The sequence below is a fragment of the Periplaneta americana genome, chromosome 12 (genome assembly GCF_040183065.1).
Source record: "Periplaneta americana isolate PAMFEO1 chromosome 12, P.americana_PAMFEO1_priV1, whole genome shotgun sequence".
NCBI classification, from domain to species: domain Eukaryota; kingdom Metazoa; phylum Arthropoda; class Insecta; order Blattodea; family Blattidae; genus Periplaneta; species Periplaneta americana.
In genome coordinates this window covers 59,474,812-59,499,716 of record NC_091128.1, presented here as the reverse complement: position 1 = coordinate 59,499,716, position 24,905 = coordinate 59,474,812, and the positions used below count along the sequence as shown (strand labels likewise).

Here is a 24,905-nt window from a genome sequence, read left to right as displayed (position 1 = left end):
AAGAATTAGTCGAATTCGCACTTTCTGTGCTCTGTCTTCCTTGGGCATATGCAGATATAGGACTATTTAGGCAGATAAATATAATTAAAACCTAAAATTAGGAATTACGGTCAATTTTTACAGTTAGGGCTGCACTGAGACAGCGTGGTAAATGTTGCCATGATTTTGACTTGCCTGAACACACAATAATACAAAATCTGAAAAATGGAAACATACAAACCAGAAACTGCAAGTGCTTCAACTTCCACAACTATGGCTGAAAATGAAGAAAAAGAAGAAGAAGACGATGATGATGATGATGATGATGATGATAACGACGACGACGACGATGTTAATGATATAGAATCTCTTATTTTGAAGTTTTGGTATAACTGTTTAAACGTTATCATAGCCTATTATTACCAATTTTTTTTGCTCTATTTAACATTAAAATATGTAATATTAATAGGCCTATATAAAAAAATTTAGTGAATTTTGTGCTTTACTTAGTGGGTTTTTTTAAGTGTTTACAGTATTTTTGCAATTTGTAGTCGGCAACGCTGTAAGGTCTAGAAAACAAAGCAGTGTATTTGCGAATAGTGGCGGGAATAGGCCTATACAGTGTAAAAAATGCCGAAAGTGAAACCAAGTAATGCGGGCAATCATTAAAGTTTACAACTTACTTAATTTTCTAGTGACCTTACTGTACAGATGGCATAATTTTATATTGTAAAGCATGCGAAAAAATATTGGGAGTGAACAAAGATATCAGGTTTAACATATTAATACTGGTAAACATAAGCAACTGCTAAAAAAAAATGTGAAAAAAGTGAAGGCAGCCAACGGCTATTAGTACAAAAGCATCTTGAAAGACAACTGGTTAAAGATTTTACATGGAAAATATCAGTCATTCAATGGTGATAAGTTTGAATGCGAGTCCAAGAGCATCTACAGGTATTTCTCAACTGGAATGTAAGTTTGCATGGATACACTGCAACATTTAAACATTTTTAGTGCATGCTTTTGTATTTCACACATTTAAGTGCATAATTGCAAGCGTATTACAATAGTTCTTACAGCATGAACTTACTAACCCTGATCATCATGAATTGAAAAGTCACTTTATTATAATAGGACTGATAATTCAAAATCAAAACTAGACAACAGAGAACAGTTGTTGGTAAATTTTCATCCCTCAACAGAAATATATAGAAAATTTTAGTGAGTTGCCTGCATTCACTTTGAAGGCTGTACTTCCCCAGGGAACTTTAAAAGTAATTTAATGTATCATGTAAATTAGCTAATGAAGCTTGATGTATAATTAAGTTTGAACATATCTAATCCATCTGATATATAATCAGAATGTGTTATTAAGTTGATGTATAATTAAATTCAGTTGATATATGATTAAGTTGACATGTGAGTAATTAAGTTTATGTGTAATTACAATTAATATTTTTGTGTAATTAAGTTAATATGTACATAATTGAATCGGTCATTTGTAAAACCTCATGAGTCACAGGAAATAAGTTTCGAGAAAAACAGAAAAAACTACCTATAGTTAATGGATTTTCTGTTAGGTCTGTGAAATTTTTACAGGAGAACTATACATTAGTATGTCTGATTACAAAAGCATTATATCTTAATTATCTCATTTCACATCACCTTAAAATATTTTTTAATTTCTTAGACTCATTTGTTTTAACAAGTACCAATAATAACAAAATATGGAGTGTATTGTTTGTTGTAGTGAGAAATACATTATTATACAGTTTTCAATCAATTTATATTGTTATTTTTATTTCGTATTCAAAATTATTCATATCATTCACAAATTAAATTCAAAATATCATAGCCGACTAAAAAAAAAGTATTCGCGCGTAATTAATTTTCATACCATTGTGCCACATGTTTAATGGTAATGTATAAGTACAGACATATCTTTAGTTTACAATAAGAAAATAACCTAATTGCATATTGTCCCTCCAAAAAAGACGGTGTTTCTTGCTTTGGGATCTCTCTTCGAGAAATTTTTGCCTTTATATCTTGCACTTCTACAAGTCCTTGAAGGTACACAGGTACACATCTTGTTCATTTTTGCTTTCAAATGACGTAGTTTTATTAAAATGTCTATTCTATCTGGTATAGGTACTTTCGTAGAACACTGTTGATTATTTTTTCTTCTACAGAACTCTTGCAACTACACTCACTGTCCAACACCTTGACAAAGAGGTGCATGATAGCAAATGCGTCATGGCTGCATCATGGCGTTAAGCGTTAAAGCCACACGAATCCGGGAATGATATGATTTTGAAAGAACTCAATATCTTAAGATTTTATAGAATACTTAGTAATGATCGGACTCATGTTGTTTTGACTGGAAATGATGCGTCTATCCATGATGCTTCCTATAGTACCGGTAACTTATTTTCGTAAAAATGTGGACTCATGTGGTTTTAAAAATAACCGATTCAATTAATTTTGCATTTAAATAATTAAGTTCACATACAGGTAGTATACTTAATTAGGTTTACTTCAAATAATGCTTCCTTTAACTTCTTTTAAGTTAGGTTTCCATATTCGATCATCATCATCATCATCATCATCATTATTATTATTATTATTATTATTATTATTATTATTATTATTATTATTATTATTATTATTATTGTGAATTGTAATTATTAATTATATTATGAAAGTAATTTGTTATCAGTTTCACCGGATGTTTACCCATTTGTAGTGTAAATAAATACATACACACAGGCTACTTACCGGCAACCGTCCCATTGTGAAACAGGAATGGCAAACCCAATGCATTGTTCCTACCGTGGATCTCAACTGTTAGCTTCTTGTTGTATTTCGTCAATGTAAATTTTTCTGAAAAATAAATGATAAGAAATAAAATTATTTAATTATCCTTCTCCGTAATATAGATTGTAACATAGTGGAATGTCAGGGAATTGTGAATGTGTGAAATAATTACAGTTAAAAGTTTTTTGATCAGAATGTGATCCCATTGTTATGCGTTATCTTGTTATTAGTAAGTAGATGATAATAATGTTGATAATAAGAAGAATAAGAACAAAATAGTCGGCCTGGTTGGCTCAGTTGGTATAGCGCTGGCCTTCTATGCCCGAGGTTGCGAGTTCGATCCCGGGCCAGGTTGATGGCATTTAAATGTGCTTAAATGCGACAGCTCATTTCTGTAGATTTACTGGCATGTAAAAGAACTCCTGCGGGATAAAATTCCGGCACACAGGCGACGCTGATATAATCTCGCCAGTTGCGGGCGTCGTTAAATAAAACATAACACTTTAACAGAAGCAAAGATAATCATAACTTTCAATCATTATGGCGATTTAGTCCTACATGTAGAGCAACGTACTCGCTTTAGAAACTTGCATATCGATCATTATTTTACTCCTCCCCTCAGACGCCATGAAGAATTGGATTTGTTGAATCACACTTTTCTGATGATAAGAACGTGGCCTGCAAGGTTTCCATACTTTACTATAGGCCTACTGTATCTTTTGGTGGGCATTTGTGAAGAAGAAAGTGTTCACTTCACTGTCCCGCACGCACTACCACAGCTGCAAGAATAATTTCCACTGCATGTGGACATGATAACCCACGTCCGAGCAGAAATTTTTTTGCAGACTGATGAGACATTTGTTGTGGGACACGAAGAAGTCGTACACTCTTACAGAACACATGTAATGGCATTCTGAGCGCTTGTTACATACGAACTAGTTTATTCATGAAAGGCTTTGTCTAATTTGGCGAAAATATGAATGATAATCCCGAGCAAATTTCAATCCGAGCCAGAAACATTGAATGTTTGGTTATATTTGTTGTTATATGATGAAGTGTTCTATTTAAAACACTAGTAAAGTATCTCATAAACATAATGAAACGATGTTGGCTTTTATCTATTGTTATATGAAAGAAGTATTTTGTTTGAAACCCTGTTAAAAAAGTTGGTACAGTCGGAGACTGCGATTTTGGCAGATAACCTCGATGACATTTCGAGTAGGCGAGCCAGTTGTGTTCTGTGAATTGCATAAATGAATTGCGATAACGCTGTCTATCGTTTATATGTTCACACTCGCCTCTCTCGTATAGTCATTTACAGGGGCGGCTATTCAGGTGAACTAGGTAAAGTACTTCACCTATTTGTATGTGACATTTAATTTTATCTGATACATTTAATTTTAATTACTACCGATACCGTATTTCTAATTTTTTTTTCAGTCTATATGAACAGCGTTTAATTGCACAGGGACATCATTTTATTTTTACTAACATTTTTAATATTAACTTGCCTATACCTCTGGATCAACGCCGTTTGCTATCCCCTTCCACGACTGGAGTTCGATGATACTGACGTAATATACAAACAAATCACTTTACTAGATATAGGAGGGAAAAAAAGTAGTTCATCCATTTATGTAAACTAGGAAATATTGCGCTTTTGAGTTTCATCATTTTCATTAGGTTTTTGTTTAATCAAAATACAGTGCAGTATTAACAATGAGTGTTTTTACTCACGAACTGAGCTGTTCATGTGGACGTATTCATTATGCAGTGTATATTATACTGTCTACAACACATTAGCGTACAAATAGAGAATGAAGTTAAATTGAAAAATAATCATAATATGGATATTAAACACATTTCGATACAGGCTTCAGTTCTAATGTGCATATTATCGCACTATAGACTATTGTACTTAATTCCAATTACCAGTTCTTCGTACTAGTAACTCATGTTGAAATAATTCTGTACCTACTCTATAAAGGAGTACCTTACGTAGTGTAAATTCAATCTTCACTTCTGCCCGAAAAGATAAAATTACTCAGACATACTATCTACTGTCCGTCCAAGTGGTTATGTCGTAGGGTCGTAGAAAGGAGGGAAATCACGTGACAGTTAATTACTTAACGAGGCCCTTTTATTTAAGTTATTTTAAACAGTTGTATAATATTACGTAGACGTCCAATTCCTAACAGAAATTAATGTTCTCAGAAAAGAGCTAAGACAGCCCAGCCACTAGCTGGCGAATAAAAGCTGGTTGGGGAAACCGGGTTACGACGTAGGCAAATGGACGACAGTACCTGTGCGAAAATGATTCAATATTGAAAGCTCTTTCGTCACTGGAAAATGCGAACATATTTTTGGAACGTACTGTGGGTACTATGACTGTATATGCGGTCTTGGATCTGTGTGGAAGTCGGTTGAAGGGGTGGGAGTGAAGTACATTCAAAAACTCAGGTACAATAAAAATTGAAGTAAAAATAAAATGATGTCCCTGTATAAACAGTAGCTGTAACAGTGGCTGGTAAGAAAAATGTCAAGTGTTACGAGCACGGAGTGGTGCGGTGTTTACTGCAGCTTACATTTCTGTAGGGTATACTCGTAGATGAAACTACTAGTACTACTAGTACTTGGGTTCCCATTCTCATTCGACACTTGGTTTCCATGGAAACGTGACGTCACACACTGCCTGTGAAGTGCATTTCCTCGTGTTTTTTTTAAAGCGCTTCAATAAGCGCTTCATGCCTTTGCTGCAGCAAAATGAGGGTCGAAAAATACGTAAGTAGGTCAACTGACTGCAAAATGGTGGACAATTAATATTGGCTTCTATTTCTGCCGTAATAAATTTAACCCTAAAAGAACCGAACATGTTAAATAGTTTCGACTTCCATGATAATGACATAGAATTATTATTACTAGATGATTTTGACAATAATAAACATTGCAAAAGACAAAACATGCATTCCGCCATGATGGATCGTGCAGCAAACTCGTAAAATGATGTTTTGATTTGCTGCACGCTTGTTACAGCGACGGTGAAGCAAATGTAATAAAAGAACGGTCTTGCTGCAGCGCTTTACGGCTTGCTTTAAAAAAAAAACCACACGGTTTCTGAGTCTTTCATTTAATGAGAGGTAGTTGAGGGTCTTTGTATGAGTAACCAGTTTGTAGGTCTAACGGTACTAAAAAAGGAGAAGGGTTGAAGCTGGTCTCCAAGGCCTTAGGCCATACCTACACTAACAGCGCTCAACGAGCATGCGCGCTCCTTCGGAGCGGGAGAGCTGTTTACCGCTCGCCGAATCGGAGAGGAAGATACGTCAGAATGACATAGACTTGCTATAGGCACCGTGCAAGCTCCTCTGGTGGCGACTGTTGTTATTAACTGCGGGACAGCAGCGATAGAGTTGTGCTTGAAGCGTATGAATATACTTAACATCTCAGGTTAAATGATTAGAAATATAGATGATCCTAAAAAGCGGAAAGGTAATGCAAATTGCTGTGTTCTTGAGTGTAGTAATGCTTATAGGAACACACCAAACGATATTGTTTTTATTCATTCTCAAAACAGAAAACCGAAGCGCAACGACGCTAATTGTGGATCCATGCAGTACGCAGACGAAAGTAAATAAGGCTACACTGCTTGTAATCATAGTATTATTATATACTAGGCCTGATATAAAAAATAGAATGTATATAGTATTATGTTCATAAATAACCATTAAGTTAACAACGACAGGAATTTATCGTTTAAATTTCAAAAAGTGCATAATTACTGAGTTCTTTACATATATATTATGTATAATATTAGCAACAATAAAAAATAATATACTTATTTTTAAATGTATTCGTATCAATATTTAATTCTTGATTTCAAGTGCTGATGATTCACCTTGGAAACCAACACCCGCAGCAAGAATTTGCGGTATTCATTTTATTGGGAACGAGATCAGAACACCCCCAAAACTAGCATGCCGTTCCCAGTATATTTATAAAAGATTACAAGAAAAAGACTGCCTCATCTCAACTAGCTCCGGAAAGGTACGAAAGAGACGCATAAAGAAGAAGAAAAGATGAAAATTTAAGTTTTATGGAAGGCGAATGCACAACAAGTGTTATTTCGAAAACTGAAGTAGCCATACAGGCAGAAGTAATGAAACCATTCTTAGTGATTTTATTTTTTCTTTCACAATTGAATTGTGTGAATTGTCTACTCAAGTGTCTATTCCATTACATACCGAACTGAAGTCACATAAGAAATGTTATGACAAGCGTTCAGGAACAGATGATATGTTTAATGAAATGCAAAGTTTCCGAAATTATTCTACAATAAAATATGAGACAGAACTACCAGACTTAATGGGAGTGACATTTGTGGTTTCGAATATATTGTTAAAATTGAGATACAATCATACCCGTAGAATCATAATAAGAAATATTTCCAATTCTATCATTTAACCCAAAAATAGCTACCATAGATAGTCGAAACTCCCCAAGATGTAGACCATACATATTATTTTTGCCATTTTTATTAGTGAATTTCACATCGAAAGCTTTCGAAAAATTCTGTCAAAGAGTAAGATTCGTAAAGAAAATCGTCTACTCATATTTTCCAATTAAAATGAAAACTGGATTGTCGTATTCTGCTATGAGAGTGATGTTCGGAGTTAATCGTACGATTATAATTATAATGTATTTTTACCGCCACTTTAATGTTGTTGACATCCACTGTTGGTTACTGTAATTTTGGGTTTTGGCCTAGCAGAGAAAGTATTCAGGAAACAATGCCTGCAATAATGAAAAATGTAGTGACAATTAATTGTTCAGTAGTGGAACAGCCACCCAATGTGGAACAGATGGTGACCTTCAAATCTAAATGCTACAGAGGCAGATCGAGTGACACATTCATAACTGATTGCGGATTATTGACTTTATTAGAAGGTGGTGATGAAGTCAGGTTTTCCCGGAATAATAACAAACCTCTCCGATAAAGGGAACATTGTTGTTACTCCACCGTATCTGCACGATGGTAAATTAACAGCTGAAGAAGTCTAAACTCCTTACAGCGTTGCCAGTGATCGAATTCATGTTGAAAGGTGCATTCAGCGAATTAAAATGTACAGTATAACATTTTACACAAACTATCAATTGAACTGCTTCCGCATGTTGATCTTGTTGTTTAGTCAACTGTCCAAGAGAAGTCTGAACCTCACAAGTGATACCAACAAGGCACCACTTATGAGGCAACTAGGCCAGAATATCATGGGGTAGAGTGGCCAGTTCCTTTTCCCTTCCATTGCGTATATCGCCGACTAGCTACAAATTACACTAGTCAGACTTCAGATGCATACAAACAATATTGTTCTTCCTGTGACACATATCGTCAAGTGAGATGTACAGCCTGATAACAGATGTACATATCAGCCAGAACTTCAATCAGAGGTAGTATGTTGATGATATCGTTCATATGAGTTGTTTTAGAGAATTTGCAGTAGCCCATTATTCAGGAAGTATAACTAAGATTACTTTTATAATTAAATCACATTAAAATACGTAATTTATAGAGACATTATGCACACAAATATTACACACGTCATGACATCAAATATAAGTATATCAATGTTTTCGTAATATGACTGTTCACCCTCATTCAATGGTCCGAAATCTGATTTAAATGCCAAACAACTTCACTGATATTTCAGGAACTTTGTAGTTACATTTTTACACTCCTCTAGCAGTACTGAACTTTCCACTGAGTCTATAGAATAATTCAAGACTGGAGATTGCTGGGTTTGCAGTGAAAGACCTGCCCTTGGGCAGAACACTATGAATCAATGAGCCCATTCTTACTAATATTACAACTTTTTATCGGCAGAAAGCCGCATGTAATTTCTATATCACACATGACTAGTGAATGACTGCGAGCCTGTAGTTAATTAGAAATTGAGACACTGCGCGGCGCCACCAGTACGATTTTGAGACCCATGCGCGGTGCCTATAGGTAGAGGAGAGGGGAAACGACCACTCAGCTATCTAGTGGAGTGCAGTACGTACTCTCAGTAACTGTTTCACGTTGCTTACCTACTGCTACAGTACGGTATGGAGGAATCTAAAAGACGGAAAAATAGTGATCAGGCAAATTCTTTCAATGTTGCATGGGAAAATGCTTATTTTTTCATAGCTGCTGGAGTAAATACTCAGTGTTTTATCTGCCACAACATTTTGAAAGGTAGAAAGAAACATAACATAATACGTCATTACGAGTCCAGACATAAAGATACTAAAGATATTAATCTTCAACAATTTAAATATCTCTCTTCAGGGAAAAGGCCAGCTCAGTGTTGATATGTTGAATAAATTACGGGATTTCAGTCGTAAACTTACACTTTTCGTAAGTCAGTTTCGGGAAGGTAATATGGCTTACTTTCGAACGATAGAAACTGCTCATGATGAAGCCATGTTAAATGATTATGTACAAATATTAATTGAAATTCAAAATGAATTTAATTCTAGGTTCCAAGATCTTGTCTTAAGGTCCACATCTGTGGAGTAACGGTTAGCGCGTCTAGCCGTGAAACCAGGTGGCCCGGGTTCGATTCCCGGGTCAAGTTACCTGGTTGAGGTTTTTCCGGGGTTTTCCCTCAACTCAGTATGAGCAAACGCTGAGTAACTTTCGGTGTTGGACCCCGGACTCATTTCACCGGCATCCTATCACCTTCTTCTCATTCAGACGCTAAATATCATAAGCTGTTGATAAAGCGTCGTAAAATAACCTACTAAAAATATTGTCTTAATTGGAAAGAAGTTTAAAGTTGTCATAATAAATTCTTCAACACCAGTTGAATCAATGCCATATAAGTTAGAGGTGGGCCTTGTTGGCACAGTTGGTATAGCGCTGGCCTTCTATGCCCGAGGTTGCGGGTTCGATTCCGGGCCAGGACGATTGCATTTAAGTGTGCTCGTATAACCTCGGCAGTTGCGAGCGTCGTTAAATAAAGCATAACATTTAACGATTTACAGCTCGAACTTATTGCTCTTCAATGTGTCCTAAGGGCTAAAGATCGTTTGAATAATACTACTAGCCTGGTTGAGTTTTACAAGACTAAACATTAGAAATAATAACCACGACTACACAGGCTGGCTGTGAAAATGATTGCTATATTTGGCTCAACATTTATATTTTTGAGCAATTGTTTTCTATTATCAACTTTAATGAAGGCAGGCATCGAACCTCTGTAACTGATGTTTCATTACGATCAGGAGGCTACTGTTCCTTTCAGCTGCCAACAGCATAAAACCTCGTTTTCATGTACTGATAAATAAAAATATAACAAAATGATATTGTACATTTAAGTAGGTATAAAATTTCTATTATTTCTGTAAAATAAATATTTCTGTATTAATTAATAAGTCCAAGATAGTTTTGCAAACACTGAACGTGAATTTATTTCATAAACACTCGTACTAGTACTTCCCTTTTGTGTATATTTTGTACGAGATCACCCCTTCTTCCAGTCCACCCTATATTGAGCGCAGCTAATATCTGCATTCCGCTCGTGAGCTGTGAGCCGGCTCGGAGAGCGGAAACCTTGTGCAGGCCTGCCTTAGGCTGTTGTTAAAGGACAATTTTGCAGTACTACCTGCCTTGAGAAATACTCATCTTTACGACAAAACTAGTAAAAATACTATCCTGTTCTCTGAACAAAAAAGGAATTGAAATGTATAAATATAAACTTAGAGTATTTTATGTGGACCAAATAAAGTTTAACCCGGGATCGGTCTCGCCGTTAGAAAAATTCTAACATGTATAAAACAATTGTGATACGTAATTCTATTAAAACAAACGAGTCTAAATTGTAATGTCTTCCCACTGTGTGCTGCATATATTGACATTATAATAATTCTAGTATTTTTTTATTATTATTTTAAGGCAAACGTTTGCTAATGTTTCGAGAAATTTAAAACAAGAAAATAGTAGGCTACTTATTTACAAATTGCTTTCAGGAAACCCAGAGGTTCACTGCCGCCCTCACATAAGCCCGCCATCGGTCCCTAGAATCATATTCCACCTCCCTCAAATCCATTTTAATGTTATCTTCCCATCTACATCTCGGACTCCCCAAAGGGTTTTTCCCCCTCAGATCTTCTGAATAACAATCTATATGCATTTCTGGATTCACCCATACGTGCAACATGCCCTGCACATCTCAAACGTTTGGATTTAATGTTCCTAATTATTAGCTAATAGATTCTTATGTGCCAAAAAACTTGAAAATATTTATTTTCTTATGTAGTAAAATATCTAAAACGTGTATAAAAATTGTAAAAAATATTTTGTTTCAATATTACAAAACTTTAAGTATGTACTGTATTACAAACAAATCATTCAGCAATCATGTTGAGACAGTGGTGGGTCCAAATAACTTGTTGTTGCAGTGAACAATTAAGACTTTCTCCAAGTTTTCCATCACAAATCGATGTCGCTTGTCTCGGAACAATGCACGATATCGGGAAAAGGACTGTTCAACGTCACAAGAAGTTAGTCCTGCATATTTCATAAAATGAGTGTCATTGACACACTTCCTCTCAATTTCACCAACGGGTTCTTGCCATTCTAAAACTTTGACAACTTCACACAAAGTATAAAATCCATAATTATTTTCAAATGCGCTTTTAAATTTCTGTTTAATAGGTTCTAATTTCGACCTTTGAGTGAATGAATTTTTTTCTCACTGCAATGTACTCATTAATTGTCTCAGTCAATAAGTTAGTTGATGTTTCCAATGTCTTTATACAGTGACACAAAAAATTCAAAATTGCAGACATATAAGATAATTCATTTTTTTTAACTGTCCTTAAGTAAGTTCTGAAGAATTTCAATTAATGGAAAATCATCCTTATTTAGTTCATCTATCGTTGATTTAACATTTTCAAATTTGTCTGCATAATACACTAGTGCTTCTAGCCATGTCCTCCAACGAGAAACTGAGTCTAGGTGGAAGTGCAAGATCTGGGTTTTTGGCTTTGAATAAATAAATTCTTGTTGGGACTTTTACGAACAATTTTTTGCCATTTGAAATCAATTTGTTACTTCAGAATATAAGATACGTATCAGCTCACATACTCTCGTAAACTATGTACTCTACAAGTTACGTGTATCATGTTTGAGAACTTACAGAAAGGCCTTCTGGTACCTTCTTCATATACGGAGCAGCAACCGAAAGTAAGAGTAAACCATTATCAAATTTGACCCCATTCGGCCACAATAACTGCAAATATTCATTGAATAAACGAGCCATCGTTACATGATTCGATGCTGATAATTCTCTACATGCTAATAGAAAACACCGCTTGGAAACTATTTCATTAATTTCTAGCACACCTACCACAACGTTTCCAACTTTGTTGCCGCTAGAGTTCAGTGATTCGTTCATGTTTACCCATTCCCCCCCCCCCCCCCCACATTTTGCTCTGATCTTTCCTAGCATTTCTTCGTAACATGAAGGGACATAGATTTTTCTTAATGTTGATTCTCCTGGTGTTTCAAAATTTGTGTATTTTGTAAGAAGCTTTCTAAGCTCTGAACGTTTCAATTTATATTAAGGAATATCAGATGAAAGAAAAGCTTTGCAGAAATCTGCGTAATAGGCTATTCAGAACATTTTGAAAATGGGACATGTGAAGAGGAAGCTGCTTCACCTGAGAGAACTTGTCTAGAGGTTGCACATGAAACGGCCATTCTATGCTTATTACCTGCTAAATGCTGCAAGACTTGAGATCGTTGATCCGCATTTACACATTTCCCACATTTTTGATATAATAGAATTTTTCTGTCACTTGTAAAAATTCCACTAAATTCAGCAACATATTGCTACAATCGTTGAAAGAGTAATGGAACGGAGAAAAATTCTCTTCGGCGCCGGGATTTGAACCCGGGTTTTCAGCTCTACGTGCTGACGCTTTATCCACTAAGCCACACCGGATTCCACCCCGGCGTCGGAAGAATCGTCTCAGTTTTAAGTTCCAACTCTTGGGTTTCCTCTAGTGGCCGCCCTCTGCACTACGTCATAGATATCTATGAACCTAGGACCGAAGTCCACACATGTGCTGAGGTGCACTCGTAATGAGTGACTAGTTGGCCGGGATCCAACGGAATGAGCGCCGTCTTAAATCACGAAGTGATATATGCATATCACATATATTATTATAATGTACCGAAGTACATATGATATTTCCATGCAGATATTCTGCGTCATCATACGTTGAAAGAGTAATGGAACGGAGAAAAATTCTCTCCGGCGCCGGGATTTGAACCCGGGTTTTCAGCTCTACGTGCTGACGCTTTATCCACTAAGCCACACCGGATTCCACCTCAGCACATATGTGGACTTCGGTCTTAGGTTCATAGATATCTATGACGTAGTGCAGAGGGCGGCCACTAGAAGGAACCCAAGATTTGGAACTTAAAACTGAGACGATTCTTCCGACGCCGAGGTGGAATCCGGTGTGGCTTAGTGGATAAAGCGTCAGCACGTAGAGCTGAAAACCCGGGTTCAAATTCCGGCGCCGGAGAGAATTTTTCTCCGTTCCATTACTCTTTCAACGTATGATGACGCAGAATATCTGCATGGAAATATCATATGTACTTCGGTACATTATAATAATATATATGATAATATATTGCTACAAACAGTGATGAACACTTACTTGACTTCACTTCGGCAATACATCACCAATGACTTCACAAACGGTCTGAATGAATCAAGCCAATACCACTGACTGGAGAATCCATCGTGTGAGCCTCATTTCATAGATCCTTCGCGAGTGCCAGACAGTACTTGCAGTCAAAGTCACTACGCATTACATTTAAAGACCCGCTCCCACTTGGAATCGAAACTAAACTAAACGTCTGCCGCCGCTCGAATTTAGTGGAATTGAACCGAACTAAGGAATGTTACAGATTGAAATGAATCGCATATTGGCTTTAGCACAGTTATGTTAAGAGGTGGATAGAGAAGAAATAAATATCTAAAACAAGAAAAGGAAATACTGGATTCATGATATTTTAACTAGATACATGGAGAATTTTCATTATATTTGACTATATTCTGAGAGATGAAGCAAAACTTAGTTCCATAGCACTTCTTTGGATTTTAATTTTTACCTGAAGTTTCCGTTAATTTACTCATTTCGCTTCAAGCATTATCACGGGAATAATAATTCCGATTCTCGGTAAGAGGCCTACTTTTGTGTTTTGTTATACAATAGAGGATACCAGTAATTTTTAACAAAATGTATTAATTTTTCTTCGTTTATATTATTACTCGTAAATTTTAATTGTCTATTTAGACCGTTTCAGCAATAGCTTTCAACAAACAAATTACTCCACCAAAAAATTGATAAGGCTCATTTGTTTTTCACGAAGGCTTAACCAGAACATACAAACAAGAAATTCTGTTTCAGTAGTGGAATAAATATGCTAGCTCATGATTTCTCTTCAATTCGATTCGGTTGGTTCGATTCGACGCGCCGCTTTCTGCTATCTTCCATTCAAATGCATTCTGAAGAGAAATTCTATTCGATTCGATTCCACTAAGTGGGAAGGGGCCTTCAGAAAGAAATGTATTCACATTATGTTTTCATTAATGTGTAGTATGTCCAATTTTTTTGGATTGAATTTAAAAATTAGACAAATGAAGAAATAACAATTTATGTACTTATATCTACATTATTTAAAATATGTATTTACATAAAAATATTACAAAAATATGTATTTTTATGTAAAATAAAATTACATATACAAATTACCGTGTACTGGTTCGGAATTTTTTTCCTTAGTTACAGTCTTTTTATCTGTAAGCAAAATTATTCATTCATTCACTCAATTATTTATTCATTAATTTATGAATTAATGAATTTATTTATTTATTCATTTATTCATTCATTCATTCATTCATTTATTTATTGACTTATTTACTCATTTACACAAAAATCCGATTCCTACAAATTATGTTAGGTAAAGGATACAATGCGTGCAGTTGTGCGTTGTATAATTTTCTCCATTCTCCTGTAGCTTCATCCCTCTCAGCCCCAATTATTTTCCTAAGCACCTTATTCTCGAACACCCTTCATCTCTGTTCCTCTCTCAAAGTAAGAGTCCAAGTTTCGCAACCATACAGAACCGGTAATATAACTGTGTTATAAATTTCAACTTTGTTTGTTTGTTTTTTTTTTTTTTTTGAAAGCAGACTGGATGGCAAAAGCTTCTCAACCGAATAATAGCAGGCACTTCCATATTTATTCTTTCCTCTCGAGTGAAAATACAAACAAAAACGACACAAGTGTCCAATCTCTTAAAAGGAAACATCTTATGGCTATTAAATATTATTAAAATATTAATATTAAAGATTTTATTAATTTGCATTACAGAATAATATCTGTAATATTGACAATATTTGAGGAGAAAAATTCGCTCCGGCGCCGGGGATCGAACCCGGGTCCTTGGTTCTACGTACCAAGCGCTCTGACCACTGAACTACGCCGAATTCAATCCACAGCACCGGACCGAAATGTCCTCCTTCGATGTTTCCCTTTGTGGCCTGACTCCAAGTTAGGCAGATACGTTGACGTTTTATGTCCAAGTTAACTGCCATTATACAAGGAGTGCACTCAACTGAGTGACTGTTTGGCCGGGATTCCCCAGTTAAGTGCACAGTAATCTGTACAGAAATATGCACTGCTAGCTATGAGAATATTAAAGATTTTATGAATTTGTCCTACAGAATAATATCTGTAATATTGACAATTAATATACGCAACTTGATCGACACAGGTACCAACAACAAAATTTACCGCAGGTAGTTTTGTGGTAATTAACATATCTCGCAGATACTAACTCTAAAATTGACCGCAGGTAGTTTTGTGGCAATTAACATTCTCGCAGATATCGACTCTAAAATGGACCGCAGGTAATTCTGTGGCAATTTACATATCTCGATCTTATAACTATCTTTACCTGTTCGGGTTTTGTGGCAATTCACCCGGACCCGTTTACTTCATAGAACCCCGGACGCAGGATTGTTTACAACATAGAACCCGGGACGCAGGAAGGTTGTTTTGATGAAGGGCGCTGGGACGTAAAAGGCTACGATCCGAAAAGTTTTGCTGACAATAATCTAGGTCGAATATTCTTCCATTTATCTTGAGTTCATCCTTCATTAATACCGCGAAATGTCCATTCACTCTTCTTTCAGAAACGGTATTCACATCTTGCTCTTGTTTCTCGTATACTTGCTACAGTCCCGATCGATTCTTATCATCTTCTGTCTGATATTTCTCAAATTAGAATTCATTATTAATTCTACTGCGCTCTTGTGGCTCAACTGAAGTAGAATAATAGGCTAGAGAAAAATAACCAGTTTGATGCTACTCACTCGTAAAGGACGAAAGTACAGACAGAAATGATAAAGAGGCACCTTCATCCGAGAAATTAGTGAGAATCTATACATATAATTTGAACTGGTAATGGAAATTACGGGAAAATGACTGAACGGATTTTAATAACTGACCCCTTATTTTGAAGCTTGGAACCCAAAGATTTTCAGAAAAATAATAATTTTTAGTGAAATGTCAATTTTCCTACATCATTTTCCTATTTTCCAAAATCCATCTGTCGTCAGTTTTGAGAAATAGGTAATGGCCCTTTCAGAATAAAACAAAACAAAACACAAACACACTACAATAAACTATTTATTTATTTATTTATTTATTTATTTGGTGTCAATAAAGACACATGTCATCACAAGTTCTAGGTCACATGGACCCTTGCCTTAACAAGAATATTGCTTAGAATAACATGAGTACGTAAATGAAGTGTGACCATCTTCTCCATCAGAAACAGAAACTGGTAAACTGGACATATAAGTAAACTTTCAGAGTCAATGATTTCTGCAGAAAAGTTAACATTACTTGATTGTTCACTGAATGTTATGTGTAATTAAGGTTTAATAAGTGGATTAGGATGTGTTTGTAGTTTCTGAAGATAATTTTTACGCAAGTTCTGCACGTAGTCACTGAATAAAATGATTTCCAGGTCGCTGTACAGTTGTGCGTTAGTAATGTAAAAATCAGTACCTGCACACAGCTGTTTGGATGGCATCGAGTTTCTTGATGTGAAGGGGATGGGTTTGAGCCCAAATTTCTGACGCGTAGGACATGTATGATCGTATAAGTGAAGTGTACAGTAATAGTTTGGTTTTGAGGGGAATGAAGCTTTTAAGTATTGGATATAATGCTAAGAATCTTTGCAAAGCTCTGTCTCGTATTAACTGTATATGTTGTCTGTATGTCAAACGACTATCCAGTAGTAGACCAAGATATCTCATCGTTGTTTTGAAGGGAATGTGTTGATTCTGAACAGAGAGCAGTTCTAATAATCGTGGAAATCTCCTTGTAGAAACTACTGCTGTACTTTTATCGCCGTTAATTTTCAGTCGCCATCTTGTAGACCATTGGGTGAGTAAGTCCAAGGCTTTTTGCATCTGTTGTAAAGCACATCTGATGTCGTGATGTTTTGTATAAAGGACCGTATCATCCGCATATAAGGCGTGTCGGCAGTTGGTGTGCTTGGGAATGTGATGAACGTATGTAGCGTAGAGAATTCGACTCAGAATAGAGCCTTGAGCAACTCCTGCTTCAATTGGTCTTGAACTGGAAAGGCAATTACCTTGTCGCACTCTGAAATATCAATAAACAATATCACACGAAGGCTATGACCTGCAGGATTGCTAACATATTTAGAGTTCAGATAGCTGACATATTGCCAATATGTCGAGTTTCATTAGTGTAACTTTTTCTGAATATTGGTTAGTAAAAACTTCAAGACGTAAAAAGAAGATTCTCTGGTGTGTAATTTTCTGAGTACAGCTGTCTGTGTATTGGATATTAAAAACTACAAAACTTAAGAATGTTTGATGGCATTATTACCATTAAAAATGATATATTATTATAGTGAATGCCATTATGTATTTGTCACCAATTATACAGATTAATGTTTTATTGATGATAAGAAAGTGAAACCTTTTGGGGTTATATAAGTAGGCGTAGAGAATATCTGAAGTTAGATCTTCATTTCTATAATATTTACTGAGTGACGCTATATAGTAGACTATACAAAACTTACGTAAGATAACAATATTGTTATTAAAGTGAAATATTTTTATAATTATTAGTCAAGTGATATGGGTCTTTTCCACATATTTAATGGCGGTATGGTATAGATATTTAAAGCTGGAAAGTTATAAAACAGTTATGCTACCGATTGTTCTTTATGGTTGTGAAACTTGGATTTTCACTTTGAGAGAGGAACAGAGATTAAGGATGTTCGAAAATAAGGTTCTTAGGAAAATATTTGGGACTAAGAGGGATGAAGTCATAGGAGAATGGAGAAAGTTACACAACGCAGAACTACACGCATTGTATTCTTCACCTAACATAATTAGGAACATTAAATCCAGACATTTGAGATGGCAGTTCATGTAGCACGTATGGGTTAATCTATAAATGGTATAGAGTGTTAATTGGAAGATCTGAAGGGAAAAGACCTTGAGGGAGGCAGACGTAGATGGGAGGATAATATTAAAATCAATTTGAGAAAGGTGGGATATGATGATAGAGACTGGATTAATCTTGCTTAGGATAGGGACTTCCAAAATGTCTGGTATTCTTCATTGGAAATGAATTGGAAAAATTTTAATTTGAATTGTAATGAACTTAGTTTGTAGCATTTGCTGCACAAGCCACTAGTACTTATATATTTACACAAGAAAGGAACAAAAGATTACCTGAACAATTACAGGCATATCAGTTTGATGCCCAGCTTATTATAACGTATCCACGAATATATTAAGCCGATTAATAAAATTTTTGGACGAAAATCAATCACTTGAAGAAGCAGCATTCCGACGGAGTTTCAGTAACATCGACCATGAATCCTCTAGATTCAAAACCCTCTAAAGATCATTTTGTTCGTAATTTAGTTACGCCAACATATTGTTTGCTAAGAATGAATTCGAATGATTTATACAGTTTAAACTCGAAAATCCAATAAATTTGAAGGAAAAGGTTTGTTGAAAATTCTCTCTATTTTCCACCAGTTACTGTTAAAATCCTTCAATTTGTGAAAGTGGATATAGGGGATTTTGAATCTATAGGATTCCCAGCTGCAAACAGTAAATCAAATAACAGAAAAAGTCAACGACTTTAACATGAAAGTATATATTGCATTTGTAGTTTACAGCAAGGCCATTGACTCAGTGGAGCATTTTAAAGTTCTTGAAACTCTAGACGCAATAACACAAAATTATAAGATTATTGGGCAAGATCTATATCACCAGTTACATAAAAATCCGAACAGAGGTGGAAGGAGAAGCATTTAAATTAGGAAGGGGAGTGAAACTAGGAGACACCATGGAAATTATTCACCTGTCTGCTAGAAGTACTATTTAGAGAAATGGACTGGGTCAAAAAGAGATACTTCAGAATATACCGCGTAAGTACGTATGTAGCAAGACTGTGCAAATTGAAAATAATTTTAAAACATATTTTTCTTTTTATTGACGGTAGAAGGGTAGATAAATAAATAAGTGCATAAAAAAGAGATGTCTCTTGCACCAACGATGAAATAACGGCATATATTTACTTACGCGATATTATTCTGAAGTTGTTTCCAGATTAATTGTAACAAAATTATTTTCCGAAAGTGTTTTAAAAGAGAAGTTAGGTTAATTTAGGCCTGTAATTGTTCTTTCAGATATCTTATTCAAACACTTCTAGTGATAACGATATGGAAACAGTAAGGAGAAACAATTCGTCTATGAACCAACAATCCCGCATTATCAAGAGAAATATCAATGTACAACAGATAGAAGTAATAGGCTTGATGGTCAGAGCAAGAGAATCCATCCCGAAGCAATTTGTTGATTTTTGGAAGGCTTTTCATTTGCCATCATCTATAATTACCAATGTTTGTTTACTTGCGTTGAAAGGTTTGATTGAATTGTTAAGAAATCAGCTCAGATAAGATATTGCACTGTAATTTATTTTTTTCTCTTTCTTGCATTGGTTTTATATTCATAATAAATTATCCATGTAATATGTACTATTCAAAATTTGTTTTGTAAATGGCATACTTTGTCTTCTAGGCATTCCCTGTTTAGGGAAAGTATTTGATGATGATGATGATGATGATGATGATGATGATGATGATGATATCTAATGGTGATGAGTTAGGCTTCCTGGAATCATTTGTGGAAAGAGACAGGCTCAAAAACGAAACTTATGTTCAACATATTATCCCTGGGTACAATAACAGCGAATTTATTATTTCTTATTATTTCCGTGTAACCCGCCATTTAGCAGAGAATCTCTCTCAACAATTTGAAGTAGGAATCACAATAGGCTATTTTAATTAATTGATTCTGCTGTCCGTAAGTTCAAACACATATCTAGTCGGCAGTGGTTCCAACCAGTTTGAAAATGCGTTCGTACAGCTGAAATCACGGAAGGTTTGAAATTAGTTTTCAAACCGATCATGCGCAATAGATGAGGTTGGAACAGTTTACAAACAGTTCTCAAACCATCACAAACTTGTTGTACGAGCAAACCTATTAGGTAATCGTTACCAGAAATCGTGATATGGTGATACGATAATCCCATTCGTTTATCGTGAGCAGAATGGCGCAGGACAGGCTATGTTTCAACATTAATGATGAGTTAATATTAATGCGTGAAGTAATTATTGCAACTAATCCCTATGAAAACTTGAATCAGTGGAAAGATATTGATATAAAAGTGACTGCAACTGGAAAAACCTTTCTCCCTGCGAGCCATAAAAGAATATATGGATAATTTTATCAAACAATGGCGGAAATCTGACACTGCAAATTTAAGAAAGTAAGTATAAAAGTATAAAATATAAGTAAAGTATATATAAGTATAAAAATATAAAATCAAAATATTTGTTTCATTAAAGATAAAATTAATGTAAAATACAAAACAAGAAACGAAACAGCTTCACAACAATTCAACAATGGTCTTAGCTTATCACATTATGTACATTAGGTGTAATATAATTAATTATGACAGGAATAAACATGCAGAGTTATCAGAGATGGTAGGTCTTTGCGATCATGATAAAAGCGAAGTGTGCCCAAATGCTGCCAAAGCAAGCAATTTGGATGTTTAAAAGTATGTTTAGTATATTAATATAGTTTTTTAATCCGCAATAATAATTTGAATACAAATTGAGAAACGTGTTTCTTTTGTTTTCCTTGTCTTCATCGTATTCATTGACAGATGTATGAGCAGAAACTATTTTTATGGCAAAGCTCGCTATTGTACTTACCGTATTCGGTCACGTGACATTATAGTTTACGGTAACAAGAAAAACGTTAGGGCAAAAAATCTCTAATAATTTTATTAAGATACACTAACAAACAATCACTATTCATGGAAAATATATGATAAAAATAGTTTTGTAATACTAAAAATTAAACAAGTATAAATATAATAATTGACTGTGCTCTTCTTAGTAGTTCACAATGTGTGTTATGTCAGCTACAAAATATGAAACTGAAGTTTGTAATACGAGTGTTCAGATTTACAGTTACTGAGAAATTAATTTTTTGGAAAATTATAAAAAGGATCCAAATTTTACTTATTTGTTATTGACAGCAATTAATCTTAAATCATAATCTATATACATAATTTGAACTGGTAATGGAAATTACGGCAAAACAGCTGAACGGATTTTAATGAATGATCCCTCATTTTGAAGCTTGGCATCCAAAGATGTGCGGAGAAATAGTTATCAGTGAAACGTCAATTTTCCTACATCATTTTCCTATTTTCCAAAATCCATCTTTCGTCAGTTTTGAGAACTAATGGCTTTTCAGAACAAAACAAAGCACACTCACTACAATAAACAATATTACACGAAGGCCATTACATGCAGGATAGCTGGCATACAGTATTTAGAGTTCAGATGGCTCAGATTCTCTGACATCATAATGCCAATATGTCGATCTTCATTAGTGTAATTTTTTGATAATGTATAAAAACTTCAAGATTTACAGGTCTAATTGTCTGGTGTGTAATTTTCTGAGTACAGCTGTGCATTGGATATGAAAAACTATAAAACTTATGAATGTTTGATGGCATTATTACCTTTAAAAATGGAATATTATTATAGTTAATGCAATTATGTCAGTATTTGTCACTAATTATATGCATTAATGCTGTATTGATGATATGACAGTGAAACCTCTTAGGGTTATATAAATAGACGCAGAGAAAGAATATCTTAAATTAGATCTTCATTTCTATAATTTACTGAGTAACGGCTGTAATATATATATTACTGAAAACTACAAAACTTACGTAAGGTAACAATATTGTTATTAAAAATGAAATATTTTATAGTTATTAATCAAGTGGTGTGGGTCTTTTTCATATTATATTTAATGGAATTTTCCTAGGTAGTAGTCCAGTAGTATGGAAGAGGCATTAATAATTGAGTCATGATTCATATTTTAGCTGCGTCTTTAAAATACATCAAAATTAAATTTCATATTCTTTTGGTTCAATCGATTAGATTTGTGATCGCTGTCAAGCATATCATTTTGTTGTAGGGAGAATAGCAGGTCATTTCAATTCTTGCTGCAGTGATGAGTTTATTTCCGGCGACGAGCAACGAATGAAACACTGAAGCTGCTAACGATTTACGATGAACAATTTTACGAGTATTTAGGGCACATATTATAAGGTTCTACAACTCTGATATAGCACTCGCCTCATTTTCCGAATCCCAGCAATAGATTCCTCACAACAATCTATACTGCTGAAAATATACGGGATAATAGGCTACATAAATAACTTACGTCTCTGATCTTCCATCATTAACAATTCATTACGTGCTTATGAAAAATTATACGTCATTGATTCAACATTCGAGTATAAATTATGCTAATGTTTTACAGGGTCAAAATGATGTCCAGCATTCACAGGTACTCCAGACTTTGTCAGATATTGTTGCTAACAATCTTTATGCTATTTCCTACAAAAATACAGGACAAATATTGGTAAATGAAGAAAACGTGCCATCTGCTAATTTAAGTTTTGTTGATCATATTGGGTTAGATCAACAGCGATACACTAAACTAAATGCAGAGAACATTGGAGCTGTTTTTGTCTCCATATATGGTGAGCCACCAAAGTACCGTTATGTTGTGCATGGCAGACAAGGAAGACCAAATTAAGCCCTCACTGTGATCTGATTAAATATATCCCCTCCTCTTCCCTGATGAATCACAACTGCAACAGTAACCTATGCCAGCAAATCAAACCCACTAGAAAGACTTTACTTCAGTTTGTATCATTTCGGATTGCTGTTCGTTACCATTTCTCACATTCATTAGTCACACAAGTTAATCCAGCAATATTTGGTAGACTAGTATTGTCTGGAGGAAGCGCAACAATTGCAATTCCTAAGAAAGGACCAAAAGATATTACTTACTGATAAAATAAGAGACCTACAAGATTTTGTAGTCTCTTGATCACCGCAGCAAGATCTCTTAGCGGTAAAAAGTTATTCTGTCCTCTACATTTCAAGATAGTTCAAGAAACATGCAGCAGTTATACCAAGATGCTATGTCTTTTGTTCGAAAGCATGACAAACCTGACATTTTCTTAACTCTCACTTACAATGCGCAATGCTACTGCATTAACTTTGAAAATGTCTGGTATTCTTCATCGAAAATAAAGCTGAAAAATGTTTATTTGAACCTCTAATAAACTTAGTTTTGCAGCATTTGCTGCATAAACTACCAGTACGCCTAGTCTATACACCAAAAGGAAGCATAATCACGTTCCATTAAGTAGGCAACATTTTTCTCAACTACAGATATTGTTAATTAAATGCTGGCGACTCAGGTAAAGTGTATAAGCCCCCTTAGACATCTACGAAGTATATACAAACTAATCAAGACGCACTAAATAATTGACACGCACTTACCGTTTTCTGCTGGCGACTCTACACCGTACCGACAAATAGTTGTCACATCAAACACTTCTGAAAAGAAAACAGTATGTAAATATTATTAGCTTCTTTTTTGGGGGGGGAGGGGGAGTTTTTTCAGATAGATTAAGTCTTAAAGAGATCTAGTTGAATAAATATATTGTTCATTTTTCAGTCAATGACTTATCGTATAATATTTAAGGATTTATTCCTTTATATTACACTTAATGTTTTTTATGAACGTTTTCGTCGCCCAGCGACATCGTCAGATAAAACTTTATGAATAAGCAATATTTAACCTCTAATTTGTCAATACATGTATGTACATCAAGTATCAATTATCACTAAATAAAATAGATAAAACAACAAAATAAGAATAATGAATTGAGTTAAAGTCTAGATAAAATATGTGAGAATACAAATATTTACAAAATATATTACGGGTTTTCACTTACATTGTAAAAAATGTGCGCATAATTGGTATTATTAAATTATATTGGTTAATGTAAGTGAAAGCTCGCTTACAATGTGACCCTTATATTTGAAATGTGCAATGTTTACATTCGTTGTTTATCCTGAGTAAAATTGTGGCATATTGTTCTAAATAAAAGAAGTCAATAAAATTGATCTATGTTTACATTGTATTAGCTATATAACTTCAGTTTACAATTTATGTTCAATTAGGGTTATTAAATGATTTTGTAGTTTCCAAAAATAAATGGTACATTAGTAATTATATATTGTGTTCTGATGTTAGTATTATAGGGGATATAGAGATATTTTGTGGTTGAAATATATTAAACTGCAACATATGGTTTGTGAAGTAATATGTAAATAAACGTATATAATTCATTTATAGTTTAAGATTATTCTACTATTAAGTAGCAGTGTTACATGGTCGATGCTTCGTCAATCTTTGATGTTGTAAGGTAGAAATTTCGTAAGTGTTCTTATGTTATAATAAAATAATATAAATGTATGTAAACAAACTTACGTTGTTATGTAGAGAAATATAAAAATACTATGATATCTGGGTATT

The 24,905-nt window shown here is 34.6% G+C and overlaps 1 protein-coding gene across 1 annotated transcript in view; it reads right to left on the bottom strand.

Annotated features, from left to right (window-relative positions):
• Positions 1-24,905, bottom strand: part of LOC138710486 (uncharacterized) — a 157,018-nt gene that overhangs the window by 120,231 nt on the left and 11,882 nt on the right. The window contains exons 2-3 of the mRNA XM_069841415.1: positions 23,864-23,920; positions 2,755-2,859 (exon numbers count right to left, since the gene is read on the bottom strand). Of these exons, the coding sequence (XP_069697516.1) occupies positions 2,755-2,859; positions 23,864-23,920 (162 nt within the window). The remainder of the gene's footprint in view (positions 1-2,754; positions 2,860-23,863; positions 23,921-24,905) is intronic.